We start from the raw sequence: 21,693 nt of genomic DNA, 5'->3' as shown, positions 1-21,693 counted from the left end.
CCCTCCCCTCACCCCCCCCCCCAGCTCCTCCCCGGGCGCCTCCATGTCCCCCTCCCTCGGCCACCCCATCCCTCCTCTCCTCACCCTCTCCTCCTCTCGGCGGCGCGGCTCGGGCGGGCAGGCGTGGGGCAGCTGAACCACGCGAGCGGCGAGCAGGGCCTTGGTCGCCCTTCCCTTGCCCTCCTCCGCGCGAGGGGTCGGGCGGAGTCGCGGCCGCGCGAGGGCCGGATGAAGCTGCGCCCGTGCGACGAGCCGCACAATGGGCTGCGGCGGCGGCCGGGCCAAGCCGCGCGAGGGGGAGCGGCGGAGCGACGCCTGCGTGAGGGGCCACGGCGGTGACTCGGCGGAGCCGCACCCGTGCGAGGAGAGGGACCACGGCAGAGCCACGCTCGCGCCAGGGACTGCGCGAGGGGCTGGGCGGCGGCCAGGCGAAGCCACGCCCGCGCGAGGGGTCGTGGCGCCGCGAGCGGGGCGATGGCAGCGCAGCGAGCAAGGCAGCAACTCGGAGCCGCGGCGGCGGCGGCGGGGCTGCGCCACGGCGAGCGGCGCGGATACACGGCAAGGAACAGCAGCGCGACGTGTTTTTTTTTCTATTTTTTGTTTTGTGAAAAAGGCATCACCGCCGGTTCTAGAGCCGGCGGTGATGAGGCAACCCATCACGAACCGGCGGTGATGCCACTTCTCAACCGGCGGTGAAGAGGGTATGTGTAGTAGTGAACAGCACCGGAGCTCTATTTCCGTGTCCCAAAAAATAAACATTTCTCTTTAGTAATTTATTACCACACGTTCTTCGTCGTCGTCATCATCATATAGAGTGCTTGCACTTTTCCAATATACAAGAGCAAGTTTGCACCGATGTCATGTCAGTAAATTACACTGCTACAAAACGGTTTGTAGCGACACCCCATTTTCCGGAAGTGGATCAAATGTAACTTGATTTACTGTAGCAATTGTGAAAATGCATTTGTAGGGGCGGGTGACATCATCACCCGCCCCTGAAAATAAACCCTATTTTTAGGGACGGGTGATTGCGTCACCCGCTTCTAAAAATATCATCCTAAAAATTATTTTAAATTTAATCTGAAAAAATTAAATCATAAAAAATTAACAAAACACATAAAAAATGTGAAATTTTTACCCTATGATTTTTGTGACCCATAGAATAAGAAAAAAATATGCAAAAGCATATATTTCAGTATATTTAATACTTAAGGGTGTGCAAATCTTAAAGTATGACTTGAGTTGTATGAGATACTGGTGTGGGTGAGTCATACATTATGGTTTCCATACTCTTAACGATTATATACGCTGAAATATGGTTGTCAAATTTTATTCTAATTTGATAGGTCACAATATATTTAGGGTACAAATTTTACTTTTTTTAATGTGTTTTGTTACTTTTTTTGAATTAAATGAATTTATAGAAAAATTTTAAAAATTATTTGTAGGAGCGGGTGGAGGTGTCACCCGCCTTTGGAAATCATTTGTAGGGCGGGTGGCGGCACCTGTCCCTACAAAAAGATTTCCAGGGGCAGATGGGGGCGTCACCCGCGCCTACAAATCACTTCTTATATATACAAGCCGGCGCTCGGGACTTAGCAATATTTCTGATTTGCGCTCACTATGCCGTTAGGCTGCTAAAATTTTGAGCTCCTCCCCACCGCCGCGTGCCCTCCTCCCTGGCAGACCTCCAGCCCCACGTCGCTCCTCCCCGCTGTCCCTCCGTTCCGCGGTGGCCTCCTTCGCGGTGCTCTTCCCGCGCGGATCCGGCGGCCGCGGCCCTCCCGCCAGTGCCTCCCTCCTTGCTAGCCTCCTCGCACCGCGCCCCCTTCTCCTCCTGTCGGTGTTTTACCACCACGTCCACTGAGGGATACCTTCGAGGTGGTGAGTTTGTAGGTAGGATGTCGCCGAGATCAGGAACTCGAAGGTGCAAGGAACACAGAGTTTAGACAGATTCGGGCTGCCGAGAGCGTAATACTCTACGTACTGTGTGATTTGTATTGCCTTAGGTGGTGATTGGGTAAACTAATGTTTCAAGGGATCCCTGTCCGCCCTTAAATAGTTTGGGGGGACAGGGTTATATGGAAATCCTAGTCAGATACGAGCCAAGGAGTCCTACCCGAGTACTTTTCGGGTAGTTTCCTTTTGTTCCGACTAGTTTTACTACTGTTAGTTACAACTGGTATAGGGCATGGGCCATATCCTACCCCTTATCCTATAAGATGTAGGCCATGTGCGCAATCCCGTGGGCTCGGGTTTGATAAGATCCCGAGCTTTTCGTAGTCGAGTACTGCAGGCTTCTAAGTACTTCTGAAGGCATCTTCGAGTTCTCTTGAACTCCATCTTGAAGGTGTCTTCCAAGTACTTCCTTAGCTACATCGAGGCTGTGAGATTCTCATACCTCGTGTAGTTATCAAGTCTTCTTTTATATAGGGTGCAATTGAACTCGCACTCCATATAGAATAGCCCCCGAGCCTTAGGTTGACTCGTAGAATCAGGCTAAGGGTCAATTTAGTCTTGAGTTTTCTGTCCTTATCTTCCAAAAGATTTGAAAAATAAGTCGCTGATGACACGTATCCCTGCAGCCCACGAGCCTTGCATCTAAATCCGCAAGATTCTTGTAACACCCTAAGGTAAATTCCTTAAATTTTAATGAATTTATTTTGGCTCAAATGAAATTTCCAGGTTTTTCTCTAATTTTTGTGGCATTTAAAGCAATTTATAACACAAGAAAATAAAATTAATGATAGGATCAACTTGCTTGTGCATTCATGCTGGAGCATTGTTTTAATTGTGTTGAGTTTATAAGGTTTGAATTCAAATTTATTGGAATTCAACTAGATTTGTTTGAATGGTTAGAGTATAGAAAAAGAAAAGGAAAGGAGAAGGAATAAAAGAAGGCAGCCCAAACCTCCTCCTTGGCCCGGCCCAGCTTTCTCTCCCCCTCTCCCGTCTTCCTTCCGCATGGGCCACGCCCCGGCCCACTTTTCCCCTCAGCCCGGCCACCCGCGCGCTCTCCTCTCTCCCTCGCTGCCACCCCGGGCCCGCATGTCGGCGCCACCTCTCTCCCCGCCCACGGCCCGCTCTCCCTCCTTTCTCTCTCTAGCAACGCGGCCCCGCGCGTCAGCGCTCTTTTCCCCTTTCTCTCTTCTTCCCCGGTCGCAACGGCCCCCGCGAGATCGCCGGCGACCCTCTCTCCCCGGGCCCGCACGCCAGTGTGGCTCTGCCGCCCTACAAAGAGCAGCCCCAACCCATCTGAACCCTAGCCCTAGCCCTGCATTGCCCAAAGATCTCCAGTGCCGCCGCCCCTTCCTTCCCCGCTCCGGTCACCTCGGCCTCACCGTGGTCAGGCCGCTTCTCCTCGCCCCAGACCACCACATTCCCCGCCAGAGCTCCACCTCGCCGTCCTAAAGCCCCTCGAGCTCAGCATTAGAGCTCTACGCCTCGGTGATGACGGAATTTCCCGAAGGAACCTTCGCGGGTAAGTCTATCCGCCGCCGCAATTGCTCGCCGCCGGTGCCGCTCCGGTGCCGCTGACTCCTTGTACACCTCTGCAGGGACCCCCTTGAGCCGGTCCAAGGCGATCAGCCGCTTGGATCGCCCCTGCATCACCACTTCCCGCGAGAGCCCGATCCTCTCCGCCGCCGGTCGTCGTCGTCTTCCTCCTCCCGCCGCAGCCCCGACCTCCACAGCCCCTCGGTGAGCTTCACCCCCTCTCCCTGGTCATGTTGCACCGGATGTCGTAGCCCTTAGCCACCCGTAGCGCCCAGAACGCGCGCGCCGTCGTTACGCCGTCGCCCCGAGCCGCCCTCACCGTCGTTCTGCCCTAGTCGTGCCCAAATCCTCCACCACAACTGCCCAGATGGATTACACATGCCGCCAGCATCCTCCAGGGCTTGACCTCACCTCAGATGGAGCCCGGACGGTCACGTTTGCCCAGCGCCGGCGAAGCGCCGCCACGGGAGCCGAGCTCCGACGACCCAGCGCCGCCACCCCGCGTCCCTTTGTCCCGGGCCGTCGGATCCGCTGCTAACGCCTAGGATTAGATTGGGAGCTCGTTGATCTGGACCGTGTGATCGAGATCCGAGCATCTGAGTTCGCGCGTACCGGTTCGAGTTGAGTGAGAGGCAGGGCCGTCAGATGTAGAATGGGCGATCCGGATTAGATCCGTTTAAGTATAGGTCCGGACCGTTCGATTTAGATCGGGCGGCCGTGGTGAGCGCGTACCCCTTCGCGAGATGGATCTAATCCGAGCCGTTGGTATTAGATCTGACGATCCAGAATCAAGGATACCGCTTCGGCCTGGCGTTCTTGCTAAAGAGCCCCTGTCTTTTAGGGAAACCAACCCGCAGTACTCTTTAGTTCAAAAGTATTTATGTTTTAGTTCTGTTTTACTCGTTTAGACCCCTGAGCTTTCCAGTTTTAGTGTCCGCCATCCAAGCCCGGGTTTTCGTGTGTTAGCCCCTGTGTCTACCCTTTATTTACGTTTAGGTCCCTAGTTTTTGTCCAGAACCCCCCTGTAGTCCAGTTTTTCTCGCGGATAGGTCCCTGGATCTTGTTTCAAGCGTAGCTTTCGCGTCTTAGCTCCGTTTTAGGTGTTCTTTATGTCCACACGATCATGGTAACGCGTAGAATAGTTCTAGGCCAGTTTTGTATGCTGTTCTATTGTATTGGTGTATTGTTTTCTTATAGTTTGCTATTGTTTGTGCATGTGTGTTTGTGTGGACTATGCTTGATGATCGTGAGTAGACGCGGAGCCTTTGGACGAGTACCAGGAGCCACCATCTTCTGAAGCTTTTGAGCAGCAGCAGGAGAACTTTGAGGAAGGCAAGTATAACATGAACATCCTACCACTTTTAAATATAATTTCATACTGCATTTTAATATTGTATGCCTATAAGGACTTTCCTAGCCACTTTATATCCTATATATATATATCCTTTGGGTTGCATTATGGTTAGTTGTGCTAGGTTGCTGCGCTATAACAAACTTGGTCCTTTTTAATTAAATTTGATTAATGGTCTTATGCAACTTAATCCTGAGCGTGGCCCTCTGTGCTGTGTGCTTGAGTGGCTAACGTTTCCGTAAAAGATGTTTTGCTAGAAACTTGGTTTAGGGGGCCAGCACGGTGCTTAGTGCTTGGTTGGCCACTCTCCATAAGGACCGATTCATAGAGCGACAACCTGGGACAACCGCGCAACCACAAGACTGGAATGGGGCGGTCTTGACTTACTAATTAGGTCGTGTTGGTTCGGGAGTAACTTACCTGCGTGGGCAAGAGGGGTGGTAAGCTTCAATGGTCCCTGCTCCTCCGGCTTGGTCTGTGCTGTGTGTCTTGTACCCCCGGAGGTGGGCCCCATCGTCGCTGATCCAGAATTCTTAGCGGTTACACCTTACCAACGTGGTCATTTGTAACGGTCTCGTAGTGTGCTTGCTAGCCATCTCACCTAAGGAAGTGTGATGAACAACTAGCGTAGCTCACGACTTGTGGGTAAAGTTGTGCAACCTTTCGAGAGTGTAAAACTGATATATCAGCTGTGCTCACAGTCATGAGCAGCCCAGATCCTCCTTTTGATTAGTGGGGTTATCAACCTTTGATTAGGGAGATTTCCCAGGGTGGTTTTGGTTTGGTTGGTTCTCAGTAGTTCTTAATTAATATTGATTAATTTCTTATGCAATATGGGTTTATGGTAATTCATCCACTTATAGTAAATAGTTTTAATAAAATTTGCCAAGATTAAAAACTAATGCAGTGGAGTCAGCTAACCCTAGAGCCTCATACTCGTGTTATACTTGTTGAGTACAAGTTGTGTACTCACACTTGCCTCTTCCTCTCTTCTGTTCTCTTTGGGATATCTTCGACTGCTGCTCAGTACCAGGCGACGTGGAGGACTACATCGGCGGACTCGATGATTTCTAGGCGTTGTCTCCCAGTTGACGTCCCTGTGGCGCCCTACTCTTCATGTATTTATTTTACGCTTCCGCATTCATTGAACTGATTCTTGATTTAGTTGTAATAAAGACATTCCTTTTATAATTTATACGCTTTTATTCGTGACATGTGTTGTGATATCTTGATAATCTGTTGTATATATGCGTGACTTGATCCTGGCGCATATATGATTGCTCGATTTATGTTCTTTATAAATCGGGTGTGACAATTCTGAATAAAGGATCCAAAGAATCATGGCATGCAGTATATGATGATAAAGATTTCATGGCTAAGATGGGAAAATTGGTTTAGATCTTCGAAAACCGCTTTTTCGAGATGAATTCCCTGAAAAAATGGTTAAAAAAGTAACTTCACCAAAAAGCGCCCTAAGTTACCGCTCAAATCAAGCCCTGTTCGCTGAGAGCCGTGTCGTATCCAGCCCCCAAGCCTGGGAGCTAGATGAGTAGCACAAGATACACCTAGTAGTCGGTGGTGCCAGCCCCCGAGTCTAGGCATTGGCCAATTTGCCACTGGATCTTGAACAGTCGATGAAGTCGACTAGTCGGAGTCGATTCCGACTAGTTTTGTAGGTTAGATGAGTAGTCGAAGTAGTCGAAAACACGTAAAACTAGTCGGAAACTAGTAAATGCAGTATCATGGGAGCGAGGCCTCTTCAGTAGACTTCACGTAGTACCAGTCGTGAACCAGTAAACGGAGTAGTACTAGCAGTATGGGAATGATGCCCTTGTAGTAAGCTACATGTAGTACCAGTCGTGAACCAGTAAATTGAGTAGTATTGGCAGTAAAGGAATGATGCCCTTGCAGTAAACTGCAAGTAGTACCAATCATGAATCAGTAAACGGAGTAGTACTGGCAGTATGGGAACGGTACCCTTGTAGTAAACTGCATGTAGTACCAGTCGTGAACCAGTAAACGGAGTAGTGCTGGCAGTATGGGAGCGAGGCCCTTCAGTATACTCCACGTAGTACTAGTCGTGAACTAGTAGACGGAGTAGTACTAGAAGTATGGGAGCGAGGCCCATGCAGTAAACTCCACGTAGTACTAGTAGTGGACCAATAGACAGAGTAGTACTGGAAGTATGGGAGCGAGGCCCATGCAGTAAACTCCACGTAGTACCAGTCATAAACCAGTAGACGGAGTAGTACTGGAAGTATTGGGGTGAGACCCCTTTAGTAAACTGCATGTAGTACTAGTCGGGAACTAGTAAACGGAGTAATACTACAAGTGTGAGAGCGATGCCCACCCAGTAAACGGAGTAGTACTGGCAGTATGGGAACGATGCCCCTTCAGTAAACTGCACGTAGTACTAGTCAGGAACTAGTAAACGGAGTAGTACTAGAAGTGTGGGAGCGATGCCCGTTCAGTAAACTTCACATAGTACCAGTCGTAAACCAGTAGACAGAGTAGTACTGGAAGTATTGGGACAAGGCCCCTTCAGTAAACTGCACGTAGTACTAGTCGAAAACTAGTTAAAGGAGTAGTACTAGAAGTGTCGGAGCGATGCCCATGCAGTAAACTCCTTGTAGTACCAGTTGTGAACCAGTAGATGGAGTAGTACCGGAAGTATGATAGCGAGGCCTATGCAGTAAACTCCATATAGTACCAGTCATAAACCAGTAGAGAGAGTAGTACTGGAAGTATTGGGATGAGGTCCCTTCAGTAAACTGCACGTATTACTAGTCGCAAACTAGTAAACGGAGTAGTACTAGAAGTGTGGGAACGATGCCCACCCAGCAGACCATGCTACGCCGCAGCTGACAACTTGGGATACACATTAGCTAAGGGTGAAAACGGCATAGGTGCTCGATATTCTAGGAGATTGGGACATCCTGGCCATCAGGATACTGTAGGCGATACGACCCTGGTCCTGCAACCTTGTGCATGAGGAAGGGTCCCTCCCATCGTGAATTAAGCTTGTGCAACCCAGTTTCATCCTGGATGCAACGAAGGACCATGTCTCCAATGTTGAAAGAATGTTGTTGAACGTTCTGGTCATGGTAACGACGGACTCCTTGTAAGTAGCGGGCCAACTGGAGCAAGACATTGCATCTAATTTCCTCTGCCGAGTCAAGTTTGAGATGTCTTGCGTTATCAGCCTTGCCTTCTTCATACATCTCCAGTTGAGAAGATTTCCACAAGACGTCAGCCGGTAATATAGCTTCAGACCTGTATATGGGGAAGAAAGGTGACTGTTCTGTGGCTTTGCTTGGTTGCGTGCGAAGCCCCCAGATTGCTGACAAGACCTCGTTGATCCACTTGCCGTCCTTTGTGCTGTTCTCGTCGTAGAGTCTTTTCTTCAAGCCATCAAGAATCAAGTCGTTGGCATGCTGAACCTAGCTGTTGACCCGCAGGTGAGCCACTAAAACCTACTTGACCTCAATGGCACTGCGTTCACAAAAATCCCAGAACTGATATGAGTGGAAATTGGATCCCAGGTCCATGATGATAGTGTTGGAAAAGCTGAATCGGTGTAAGATGTCGCAGATGAAGCTAAGCACCAGATCTGCAGAGAGCTTTGTGATTGTCTTGTACTCGATCCACTTCATAAATTTGTCGATGGCCACCAACACGTGAGTAAAACCACTTGGCGCAGTTGTTAAATGCTCTATCATGTCCAGGCCCCAGCATGCAAATGGCCATAAAGGTGGTATGGTGATAAGGTTGTGAGCCGGGACATGGGGCTGTTTGCTGAACAACTGGCAGTTTGTGCACAGGTGAATGAGTGCTTGGGCATCTGCCAAAGTAGTCAGCCAGTAGAAATCGGATCTAAAAGCCTTACCAACTAGTGTGCGAGAAGCAGCATGGTTCCCGCACACGTCTTTGTGAATCTCCAATAGTATTTCACTGCCTTCCTCCGTACGAAAAAACTTCATGAGTATGCCTGATGCTGATCAACGCTTGTACAAGTTGTCCCCGACTAGAATGTACCCTTTGCTGTGCCTTAGGATGCGTGTGGCCTCAGCGCTTTTTGGGTCGACGCCTGGGGTAGTTTGTGCTCCTTGATATAGTGGAGAAACATCACCCGCCAGTCGGCCTCAATCATCAAGACCTCTCGGTCAGGTTCTGTAGGACCCTGAGCAATGGTGCTTGGATCTAGTAGCTTGATGGATGGGTGATGCAACTTGTGAACGAAAACTCTCGGTGGGACGTTGGCTCGATGAACACAGTTCGAAAGCACATCCGCTCCCACATTATTGTTGCGAATCACATGATGAATTTCCAGCCCCGAGAACTTGTTCTCGAACTTGCGTATTTTCATGATGTAAGCATCCATAGTGTTCTTGTTGATGTTCCACTCTTTGTTGGCTTGTTGGACCACCAGCAAGGAGTCATCGTAGACAAGTAGTCACTTGATGCCCATAGAGACTGCCAGGTGTAGCCCGTGCAATAACGCCTCGTACTCAGCTTTGTTGTTGGAGACCTCAAATAGTATTTGGAACACATACTTGAGTTATTCTCCTTATGGACTGATGAAGAGTACTCCCGCGCCACCTTCTCCAAGTGTGAGTGAGCCGTCGAAGTACATGACCCAATGCTCTGGCTGGTTAGCTGGAGCTTCCACTTGATTTTCTCACCATTCCGCCATGAAATCGACTAGTGCCTGCAATTTGATGGCTGTCCGGGGCTTGAAGTTGAGGGTGAGAGCCCACAATTCCACTGCCCACTTGAAGATGCGCACGGAGGCATCCCAGTTGTGGAGGATATCCGCCAATGGGAAATCAGTGACCACCGAGATATTGTATGCGTCGAAGTAGTAGCGAAGCTTCCTGGAGGTGATGAGTATACCGTAGAGTAGTTTCTGAATTGTCGGGTAATGAACCTTGGATTCAGAAAAAACTTCGCTGATGAAGTAAACTGGCCGCTGCATACCGAAGGCATGGCCTTCCTCTTAGCGTTCCACCACGATTGCCGTGCTGACGATATGAGTAGTTGCGTTGATGTAGAGTATCAATTTCTTGCTTGGTTGTGGAGCCGTTAGGATGGGGGGCGACTGCAAATGATGCTTGAGATCTTCCAGCACCTACTTCGCCTCCTCGGTCCACTAGAACTTGTCATGGCACTTGTGCAATTTGAAGAAGGGTAATCCCTGTTCTCCAAGTCGCGATATAAATCTGTTCAGGGCTGCCATATAGCCTGTGATCTTCTGGACATCCTTGATGGTCCGTGGAGCATCCATATTTGTGATTACAGTAATCTTCTCCCAGTTTGCTTCAATTCCTCGGTGACTAACGATGTCACCGAGTAGTTTTCCTTGTGGCACACCGAAGATGCACTTGGTTGGGTTAAGCTTCCATCGACACTTGCGTAAGCTGTTGAAAGTTTCCTCGAGATCAGGGATGAACTCGTCGTGGGATCTGGTCTTGATGACCACGTCATCCACGTAGGCTTCAACGTTGCAATATAGCTGATCAGCAAGGCATAATTGGATAGCCCGCTGATAGGTAACTCCTGCATTCTTCAACCCGAAGGACATGGTTGTGTAGACATATGCTCCAAAATGGGTGATAAATGATGTCTTGATCTGGTCTTCTTCCTTGAGAGCGATCTGGTGGTAACCCGAGTAGCAGTCGAGGAAAGAGAGCAAGACGCAGCCAGCCGTATAGTCGATAACTTGGTTGATGCGTGGGAGCGCGAAGGGATCCTTCGGGCAGTGTTTGTTGAGATCATTGCAATCCACGCACATCCTCCATTCATTATTATTCTTTTTCAAGACTGGTACAGGGTTGGCTAACCACTCGGCGTGGTAGACTTCTTTAATTAAGCCAGCCATGAGTAGTTTTGCTAGCTCCTTCTTGATGGCTTCTCTCTTGTCGGGAGTGAAGAGTCGTAGTCGTTGCTTATTTGGAGTGACTTTGGGGTCGACTTTTATGCAATGCCCGATCAACTCCTTGGGCACACCTAGTATATCCGCTGGTTTCCACGCTAATATGTTACGGTTAGCCCTAAGGAAGCTGTAACACCCTAATGTAATTTTTCCAAATTTTTAATGAATTTATCTTGGCTCAAATAAAATTTTCAGGGCTTTCTCTAATTCATCCTGCATTTAAAGTAATTTTATAACACAGGAAAATAAAATTTATTATAGGATCAACTTGTTTGTGCATTCATGCTGGAGCATTGTTTTCCTTGTGTTGAGTTTATAGGGTTTGAATTCGAAATTATTTGAATTCAAATAGAATTATTTGAATAGTTTGAGTGTAGGAAAGAAAAAGGAAAGAAGAAAAGGAAAGAAAAGGGAAAGGGCAGCCCAAAACTCCTCCCAGCCCGGCCCTCTTTCCCCTCCCCTCTCCTCTCCACGCGGCCCAGCTCTCCCCTTTCTCTCCTTTCCCGCGTGGGCCGCCTCGGCCAGCGGTCAGCCCAGCCCCCCGCCCGAGCGCCGCACTCTCCCTCCTTTCTCTCTCTGACTCAACGGCCCCACGCGTCAGCACCTTCCTCCCCCCTTTCCTATTCTTCCTCCCCGAGCTTCAACCGGTCCTGAGATCCCCGGCGAACTACTCACTCCCAGGCCCGCACGCCAAGGTAGCCCGCCTTCCTACAAAAAGGGACTCCGGAGCCCCAGGCCCCTAACCCTAGCCCTGCGTCGCCCCGAAAACCTCCAGCACCGCCGCCTCCTTTCTTCCTCCGCTCCGGTCACCTCAGCCTCACCGTGGTCAGGCCGTAGCGCCTGGAACACCGCTCGCCGGCGAGTCCGCCACCCCGAGCCGCCCCTCGCCGTCGTGCTCGTCGCTAGAGCCCCTCCCGTGCCTTGCTTTGGCCCTAGATAGATCGCGCGTGTCACGCGGATCACACCCGACCCAAGCCCGGGTTGTTTTGACCCCTGGAGCCTGAGATTGCCCAGCTCCGGCCGAGCGCCGCCACGGGAGCGGTCGCCGGCGAGCCACCGCCGCCGCCTAGGCCCCTACCCCCATCCCCTTTGATCAGAGCCACCCGATCGAGATCCAGCGGTTCTGATTAGAAGATACCGCTTCAGCTTGGTATTCTTGCTAAAGAGCCCCTGCCCTTTTGGGGAATCAACCCGCAGTACATCCTTAGTTCAAAACTATTCGCAGATAGGTCCTGTTTTATTCTTTTAGACCCCTAAGTTTTCTGGTTTTCGTGCCCGCCATCCAAGCCCTGTGTTTTCCCGGTTAGACCTCAGATCTAACCTTTAATTACGTTTAGGCCCCTGGTTTTTGTGCAGAACCCCCTGGTTTTCCTGTTTTCTTACAGAAAGGCCCCTGGACCTTGTTTTAGCCCTAGAATTCGCGTCTTAGCTCTGTTTTAGGTGATTCTTGCGCTCACGCGATCGTTGTAACGTGTAGAATAGTTCTAGCATAGTTTTGTGTGCTGTTTTTATGTAATGTTGTACTGTTTCTTATCTTTTGTCCTTGCTTGCATGTTTGTGTATGTGCTGGACCATGTTTTGGCATTGCGATCGTGAGTAGACGCTGAGCCTTTGGACGAGTACCAGGAGCCCCCATCTTCTGAGCAGTTTGAGCAGCAGCAGGAGAACTTTGAGGAAGGCAAGTATAACATGAACATCCTATCACTTTTAAATACAATTTCATACTGCATTTTAATTCTGTATGCCTATAAGGATTTCCTAGCCATCTTTATCCTTATATATATCCTTGGGTTGCATTGTGGTTAGTTTTGCTAGGTGCTGCGCTCTCACCTATGTTGGTCCTTTTTAATTAATTGGATTAATGGTTATATGCAACTTAATTCTGAGCGTGGCCTTCTGTGCTGTGTGCTTGAGCGGCTCACGTCTCGTTAAAAGATGTTTTATTAGAAACATGGTTTAGGGGGCTAGCACGGTGCTTAGTGCTTGGTTGGCCACTCTCCATAAGGACCGGTTCATAGAGCGATAACCTGGGACAACCGCGCAACCACAAGACTAGAATGGGACGGTCTTGACTTACTAATTAGGTCATTTTGGTTCGGGAGTAACTTACCTGCGTGGGCAAGAGGGGTGGTAAGCTTCAATGGCCCCTGCTCCTCCGGCTTGGTCTGTGCTGTGTGCTTGTACCCCCGTGAGGTGGGCCCCATCGTAGCTGATCCAGAAACCTTAGCGGTTACACCTTACCAACGTGATCCTTTGTAACGGTCTCGTAGTGTGCTTGCCAGCCATCTCACCTAAGGAAGTGTGATGAACAACTAGCATAGCTCACGACTTGTGGGTAAAGTTGTGCAACCTCTTGAGAGTGTAAAACTGATATATCAGCTGCGTAGCTCACGACTTGTGGGTAAAGTTGTGCAACCTCTCGAGAGTGTAAAACTGATATATCAGCTGTGCTCACAGTCATGAGCGGCCCAGATCCTCCGTCTGATTAGTGGGGTTTATCTTTGTGGTTTGGTTTGGTTCTCAGTAGATTCATGGTTAATCTTGATTAATTATTATGTAACTTGGGTTGTGGTAATTCATTCACTTGTAGTAATTTGCTTTAATAAAATTTGCCAAGATTAAAAGCTAATGCAGTTGAGTCAGCTAACCCTAAAGCCTCATAATTCGTGTTATACTTATTGAGTACAAGTTGTGTACTCACACTTGCCTTCTCTACTCTTCTGTTCTCTTTGGGATGTCTTCGACTGCTGCGCAGTACCCGGCGACGTGGAGAACTACATCAGCGGACTCGACGATTTCTAGGCGTTGTCTCCCAGTTGACGTCCCTGTGGTGCCCTACCTTTCATGTATTTCTTTTACGCTTCCGCATTCCTTGAACTGATTCTTGATTCAGTTGTAATAAAGATATTCATTTAAAATTTATACGCTTTTGTTTCGAGATACGTGTTGTCATATCTTGATGATTCTGTTGTATATATGCGTGACTTGATCCTGGCACATATATGATTGCTCGATTTATGTTCTTTATAAATCGGGTGTGACATAAGCTGACGAGAGCGCTTTCCTATTTGTCGCACAAGCCACCTCCGATCAAAGTAGTCTTGGACAAGTCACCTTCTTGCAGCTGGATGGCCTTGATGCCAACGTCACTAGGGCTGGGTTTTACCCTCGACTGGCTGGGCCTCTGGCTGGAGATCTCCATCTCTGAGTCAGTGAGCTTTTGCGCAGCCGTGAAGACTTCCGCAGAAGGTTCTGGCACGCGTGATGTCGCGGCGTACTCGATCTCCTCTTGGTCGCAGTTGTATAACTTCTTCAAGTTGCCATGGAACGTGAGTATGCCTGTCTTGCCTGGCATCTTTAGTATTAAGTAGACGTAGTGAGGCACGGGCATGAATTTGGCTAATGCTAGTCTGCCGAGCATGGCATGGTATGACCACTCAAAATTGGCCACCTTGAACTTTATGTACTCCGTGGGGTAGTTGTCTTTCATCCCAAATGTGACTGGCAGGACCATTGAACCGAGTGGTGTAGCCACGTTCCCTGAGACGATGCCGTAGAAATGAGCTCTGCTAGGGGTGAGCATCTTGGAAATGTCCAGCCCCATCTTCTTTAAAGTACTTACGAAGAGCAGGTTGAGGCTGCTCCCATCGTTGATGAGTACTCGAGTCAACTATGAGCCCGCCAAGACAGGATCTAGGATGAGTGGGAATTTTCCCTGCTCAGAGAAGCTGGTCCACTGATCATCCCTAGAAAGGAGATTGGGACCTCACTGTATTTCAGAGGCTTTTGTACGGCGGGCTCGACAGAGAGGATTTCGCGCAGGGTCAGCTTCTGCGCACGCTTAGTGTAACGCCCGCGTTTTTATCTTATTTAAATTACATTACCAATCACTCGCTTAAAAATCTTTTAAACCTTTTCCGCCGCTTGAGCTCCTGAAGCCCACCTCCCAATTTTTTGCCGTTCCGACATCGCGCAGTCTCTTCCTCTTTTTCCGCGGAGCCGCCCGCCCCTTTTCCTTTTGCACCAACCCTGCCGTCCCGTTACATCACCATCGTGTCGCGGTGACCACAAAGCGCTTTACCGAAAATAAGGGTGTGAGTGTTTTAAAAGATAAAATGGGATTTTGGGAAAATCAAAGAAAGATATAACCCGATGAGATGGACGGTGTTTTCTGTGTGAAATGCCACTGGTGTGCTTGTACCTTTGTGGTTGAGCATGGTTGGGAGATGTCCGTCTCGTCAATGTAAGAATGAACTGAGGTGTCATCTTGCCTAACCCACTTATCGTACAACCACTCGACCGTTGTGTGGGCAACGGCTTAGCATAAACCTCACTAGTTGTCTTGCTAGCCAAAAGGAGAGCGGGTGAGCAACGGGAGATCATGGAGAAGGGATACGATCTGTGTGAGTTATGTCCCGCTTATGACTTTGTTGATAGGTCATTAACCCCATGGTTGCTTCCGTGTTGGCTAGTTAGATTCAACTAAGGTGGGTAATGGCTTTGTTAGGATCTGCCGCGACATTAAGGTGTTCGCAGTGCGGTACCCTACTTGTGGGTAAAGTGTACAACCTCTGCAGAGTGTAAAATCTATTCGAATAGCCATGTCCACGGTATTGGACGAGTTACGGCATGGTCACTTCAATAGATATTTTGGGATGATTGGTTTTGTGGCGTGAGTTGTTTTGAAAGTGCCCGGCAGCTGTGCAGTGAGCTACTGTGGATGAGGAGTCCGGTAGTATTAAAACTTGGATCCTTTGTGTAGGATCAACCCCACTTATTATTCGATTACTATAGAAATATCTTGAGAAAATTCTTTTATTAAATGAACCCTTGCATGTGTAAAACCTCGCTTTATCGCAAATGAACCCTAGACTCCTCCTTGATATATCCATGCATGATCTTTATTATTCCCCTCCGCGGGTGTGGTTGGACTTGTTGAGTACGTATGTGCTCACTCTTGCCTAGTTTTTACAGAGGAGGAACCGAACTTCATCCTTGAAGACGTCGAGTAGGTCGCCGTCCTGCACCCAACCTTGCCTGTGGTTCAGGGTCTCCACAGGAAGCTTACCATGGCGCAAGACTTTGATATTATCTTAGATTTTGTTGGCATTTTGGTTTGGTTTGTAGTCCTTATGTTATCCCTCTTGATAGTGGCGCTTCAATGCCCGCTACCTCAATGGTTTGTACGGTAATGAACCATCTGATGTAATAAATATGTTATCAGCCTCCTGGGACTGATATTTGTATCACATTTAGTCACCTCTATTGAGGGGACGCTTCAGGTGGTATCAGAGCCGTAGGTTGGCCGTAGGACGCGACCCTTAAGACCGAGGATATTTTCTAAGCTATTTCCCACTAGATCTTTCTCCACTTAACTCACCTTTCCACACGGCACTTACCTTTGGCCCTTGTCTGATTCCAGATGGCTGACAATGGATGGAGTGACGGAATCTGCCCCGTAGAGCCTGGCCTCCCGAAGTTATTGCTACTCAGCCTAGAACGCGTCGGAGTTGTGGACCCACCGGAGTACACCTACCGGGAGTACAACTTCAGAGGGACCCTTCGGTGTGACCTGATGATCTTCGTGGGAAAAAGCATACTTTACCCCGACGTGGATCCCTGGTTCATCTCCACCACTGGCTTTGGGTTCCCAGACACCTACCGAAAGGCTGCCCGAAAAGCCCTGCGACGCCTACGCGTGGTCTATAGGCATCATCTTCAGCGAACTCCTATGGGATTTTTCCCACCTGCTAGAGGGAGAGGATGCTCACGGATTGCCCGGATGAGAGGATTGGGAAGGGAAGAAGAAGAACTAGAAGATACGGTTTCCCACCTATCCATTTACCTCACCGGCCTAGACCGACTTTACATCGAACAGACAAAATAACTGAAGCACCAAATCCGCAGGGCAGAAAAGGCAGAACAAGAGTTGGAAATACAATGCAGGAGAGCAATAGAAGCTGAGGCTCAAGCTGAGAGTTCCCTAGCCTCTCTCCAAGACATATGGCGAAGCAACACTCAAGAAAGGGAACGTATCAAGGCACGCAGAAGAGAAGCTGGATTACTGGAAGGAGAACCCGAGGAAACCCATTGGGATAAGGGCACTCAGACCGAAGATGAGGTATTGGAGCAATGTCTTCCGCCAAAGAAGCGACCTAACCGGATCGGGGAAGAATCCCCTTGGGAAAAATACAGTACCTAAGCTAGAGCTATCACCCTAATAATAATGTATCCTTGGGAGATGTACCCGACCCTAATGAAAAATAAAGACCATCTATCCTTCTTGTACCCTACCATGTGTGCAAGGCTTGTTCACTCTACCTTTATTTTTAGATGGCCGAGAATGGTTGGACCCAGCGCGTTTGCCAAGAAGAGCCTGGTTTCCCCCACCTTTTGATCAACTCCCTGGAGCGCCTCGGTGTTACTGAGCGCCCAAGGTACTACAGCAGAGAATATGAACACCTCGGCACTCTTCGCTGTAGGGTGGTTCTTTCCATCGCCAGAAGCACCCGCCACCCCGACATCGAGCCGTGGCGAGTGACTGCCACAGGATTTCAACATCGGGATGCCTATCCCTTGGCCATCAGAAAGGCTCTCCGCTACCTGTGCCGGATCTTCGAGGAACACCTCATTCCCACACCGATGAGGCTTTTTCCTCCGGCCATCAGGACGCAAGTCTGGCAGACCCGCATGAGGAACTTGGAATGGCGCCGCCATCAAGAAGACCTTTTGTACCATGTGGTCGCCTACCTCGTCTCCTTGGATAAGCTCTTCGACGAGCAAGCCCAATTCCTAAGGGAGCAAACCCACCGGGCCGAGCAAGCTGAGCTTGCAGTGAGGATGCACCAAATCCGGGTGGCTCAAGCCGAAGCAAGGACCGCGGCTGCTATAAGTAGCGAAGCCATCACTCATGAAAACCTCAGGCAGATCCAGGATCGGCGCATGCAAGAATGGACCAGTAGTGGAACGCCCGTCCCGGCAATCGAGGAGACCCAATTCCTAATTGGAACACCCATCATAGAATGGGGAGGACCTTTTGGGACCCCACAAGCTCCACCCGAAGGTGCCGAAAGGTCAGCTGCAGCTACAGAAGAAGGAGCTGTCGAACAGCCCCGAGAAAATGGGATCCTCGAGGACGACGAGGAAGAGCTACTCATTCCACTGGAAGTGCACTCCGCCTCGGAAGACGACTCGCCCCGTGAGTAGCATGCCTTAGAGATGCCCCCAGGGATGAAGCCGTCCCGGCCCCAAGCTTAGAGTTGTGAACCTCCCATCTGTTGTGCCCTTTGTACCCGACCGTGTAGTGCGTGTTTTGGCTGTACCCTCCCAAGTGTTGTACCTCCAGCTTAATAAATAAAACTATTTGTGCTTGATGCTTGTTAGTCTGTGTGATTGTCCGCAGTAGGTGGAGTCTGCCTTCTCAAAAATACAAAAATAAAACATCACTTAATTCCAAATCTAAGTCTTATAAAGGTTTTACCCAATCCAAAGATGGCCCCCAGGCGTAACACCAGGACCTTCCAAAGTCAGGCACATACCACTCCAAGTGCGGAGAGGCAACAGGGTGTGCAAGGACAAGCCCCCGACCATGAAGATCAGGAAGATCAGGAAGTAAGCCAGCAGGGAGGAGAAAGCCAAGTAGGAGCACGTCAGGCCCCACCCCCACCGGCCATTGACCTGGTGCAAGTGTTGAACAACCAGAACATCCTACTGGAAGCTTTGACCAATGTCATCACCAACCCAAGGCCCAGTGAGCAGAGTACAAATGACAAATTGACAGCTTTTCTGAGGACCAAGCCACCCACCTTTGCAGGATCCTACAACCCCTTGGATGCAGATGACTGGCTGCGTATTATCAAGAGAAAACTCGAACCATTTGAGCATGGAGACCGTGACAAGGTCCGTTTGGCTGCTCACCAGCTCACTAGAACTGCTTTGGCTTGGTGGGAGAACTACTGTGCAGCTGCTCAGGATGCCTCCACTATCACTTGGAAGGAATTTGTGGATGAGTTTCGTCGCTATCACATCCCAGCAGCCACCATGAAGCGCAAAGCAGATGAGTTCCGTGAGCTGCAACAAGGCAACAAGTCCGTTGAGGAGTACACATACCAGTTCATAGAACTAGCTTGCTATGCACCGGAGGAAATAGACAAGGATGAAAAGAAGCAGGATATGTTCAGAAAGGGTTTAAATGCAGAACTTAAGAAGCTGCTTTCCCCATGCATCTACCCAGACTTCAACACACTGATGAACATGGCTATCATCACCGAGAGAGCCATGGTAGAGGAAAAGAGAGACAATAAGCGTAAGTTCCTGGAAACCAAGGCTCACCAGCAGGACCGTTTCCAGAAGCCGAGGCACTTTGGCCCTCCAGTGACTAGGTCCCAAGCCCCTATGCAGTATAGGACCCAGTCACGAGCTACTGGCTCTCAAGCCCCCAGCACCCAGTTTAGACAATTCAAGAGCCAGAACACCATGAAGGCCGCACAGAGCAATGCAAGCCAAGTTACTGCCAGCAACAAGCCAGAGCATGCTTCAACTGCCGTGAGACAGGCCACTTCATTGCCAATTGCCCAATAACAAGCCGGCAGCATCAGCCCTCTCCAACTCGGTGAATGGACCAAGGCCAGCTCTATCAGGAGCCAATCGTGTACCCATCCGCAGTAACAATACCGGCAACAACAACCAGCAGATGGGGCCACCCCAGCAATCCTTCGGACGAGCCCGCATCAACCACATCAACGCGCAAGAAGCTCAGGACGCTCAGGGCGTAGTGCTCGGTGAGTTTCTAGTCAGCTCAGTTTTGGCAACAATATTATTTGATTCTGGAGCATCACATTCATTCGTATCCTCAAGTTTTATGGAAAAGCACAATATACCTACAGTACTACTAAAAACACCCCTATTAACCCGAACGCCTGGAGGTGACATTAAGTGCCGATTGGGTTATTCTCGGGTAAGGATCATTTTAAGTGGGGTAGAGTTCCTAGCAGACCTAGTAGTACTTAAGTCTAAAGGTATAGATGTGATCCTTGGAATGGATTGGCTAAGCCTGCACAATGGCCTTATAAGTTGTGCTGACAAGGTGGTACACCTAACCAACCCTGAAGGAGTACAAGTAACCTGCCATACTCGGGGAAGTGGACCGGACCCAATGGTTTTTAGTATGGAAGCTAAATTCTTGGAAGAAGTTCCAGTAGTAAATGAATATCTAGATATTTTCCTGGAAGAACTCCCGGGAATGCCGCCAGATAGGGATATAGAGTTTGTCATTGACCTTGTCCATAGAACCTCCCCTATAGCTAAAAGACCTTATAGGATGGCAGCCTCTGAATTGGCAGAACTAAAGAGACAACCGGAAGAGTTACAACAAAGTGGTTTCATTAGACCAAGCTCATCACCATGGGGAGCTCCGGTCTTGTTCGTCAAGAAGAAGGACGGAAGCATGAGGATGTGCATGGATTACCGTGCACTAAATGAAGTCACCATCAAGAACAAATACCCCCTTCCCAGAATTGATGACCTCTTTCATCAGCTGAAGGGAGCCAAGTATTTCTCCAAGATAGACTTAAGGTCAGGATATCATCAGCTCAAGATTAAGGAAAGTGATATTCCGAAGACGGCCTTCGTCACCCGCTATGGGCAATATGAGTTTACGGTGATGTCCTTTGGACTCACCAATGCACCTGCTTATTTCATGAACCTCATGAATAAGGTGTTTATGGAAGAATTAGATAAGTTTGTCATAGTTTTCATTGACGACATACTTATTTACTCTAAGAGTGTCGAAGAACATGAGCAGCACCTACGAGTGGTTTTGGAAAAGTTGAGAGCGCACAAGCTCTATGCCAAATTCAGCAAGTGTGAATTTTGGCTTGAGAAAGTAGCATTTTTTGGTCATATCTTGACCGCGGAAGGAGTAGCAGTGGACCCCGAAAAAGTCGAAGCAGTCTCCAATTGGCAGCAACCAACCAATGTTAGTGAAATCAGGAGCTTTCTCGGTTTAGCCGGATATTACCGGAGATTTATTGAAGGATTCTCCAAGATAGCCCGACCCATGACAGAGCTACTCAAGAAAGAGAAGAAGTTCACCTGGACCGAGTCATGTGAGAGAAGCTTCCAGGAGTTAAAGAGAAGACTGACAACCGCCCCGGTACTAACCTTGCCAGATATTCAACGGGACTTTGTCATTTATTGTGATGCATCCCGTCAAGGATTCGGATGTGTCCTTATGCAAGATGGGAAAGTAGTGGCATATGCTTCCCGACAACTCAAGCCTCATGAGCAGAATTACCCAACCCATGATTTGGAGTTTGCAGCCATAGTACATGCCCTCAAGATTTGGAGACACTATCTGATTGGGAATAAGTGTGAGATCTACACAGACCATAAGAGCTTGAAGTACATCTTCACCTAGCCAGATTTGAACTTAAGGCAAAGAAGGTGGTTAGAACTAGTAAAGGATTATAATGTGGTAATTCATTACCATCCTGGTAAAGCAAACGTGGTAGCAGATGCCTTAAGCCGGAAACCTTATGGACCTAAGGATGCCCACCTACAAGAAGAAATGGCATGATTAAAATGTGCACATCGCCCCCCATGGTTCCAGTCGCAAGTTGAGTGTTCAACCCACTTTGGAGGATAAGATCAGAAAGGCCCAAGGTTCAGATAAGGACTTGATGAAAATCTGCATGCATACTGGAGAAAACAAGGCACCGGATTTTAGAGTGGATGACAAAGGAACCTTATGGTACAAAGATAGAATTTGCGTACCTAAGGAAGGAGACTTCCGACAGACTATTATGGATGAGGCCCACAACTCGGCATATTCCATCCACCCAGAATCCACCAAGATGTATGTGCATATAAGACAAAAGTATTGGTGGAGTGGAATGAAGGCGGACATTGCAAGGTT

General features: G+C 49.1%; 1 protein-coding gene across 1 annotated transcript; it reads right to left on the bottom strand.

Annotated features, from left to right (window-relative positions):
• Positions 1 to 13,842: 13,842 nt before the first annotated feature.
• Positions 13,843 to 14,382, bottom strand: LOC112892650. Its single transcript, XM_025959785.1, has one exon. The coding sequence runs from the start codon at positions 14,380 to 14,382 to the stop codon at positions 13,843 to 13,845; it is 540 nt and encodes a 179-aa protein (XP_025815570.1).
• Positions 14,383 to 21,693: the final 7,311 nt, after the last annotated feature.

The sequence above is a fragment of the Panicum hallii genome, chromosome 5 (assembly GCF_002211085.1).
Source record: "Panicum hallii strain FIL2 chromosome 5, PHallii_v3.1, whole genome shotgun sequence".
Taxonomy (NCBI): Eukaryota; Viridiplantae; Streptophyta; class Magnoliopsida; order Poales; family Poaceae; genus Panicum; species Panicum hallii.
Note: the sequence above shows the minus strand (reverse complement) of the source record. Positions and strands in the feature narration are given on the sequence as shown.

Coding starts and splice junctions, on each gene's coding strand:
- LOC112892650 (XM_025959785.1), bottom strand. CDS start 14,382: ATGGGGCTGGACATTTCCAAGATGCTCACCCCTAGCAGAGCTCATTTC.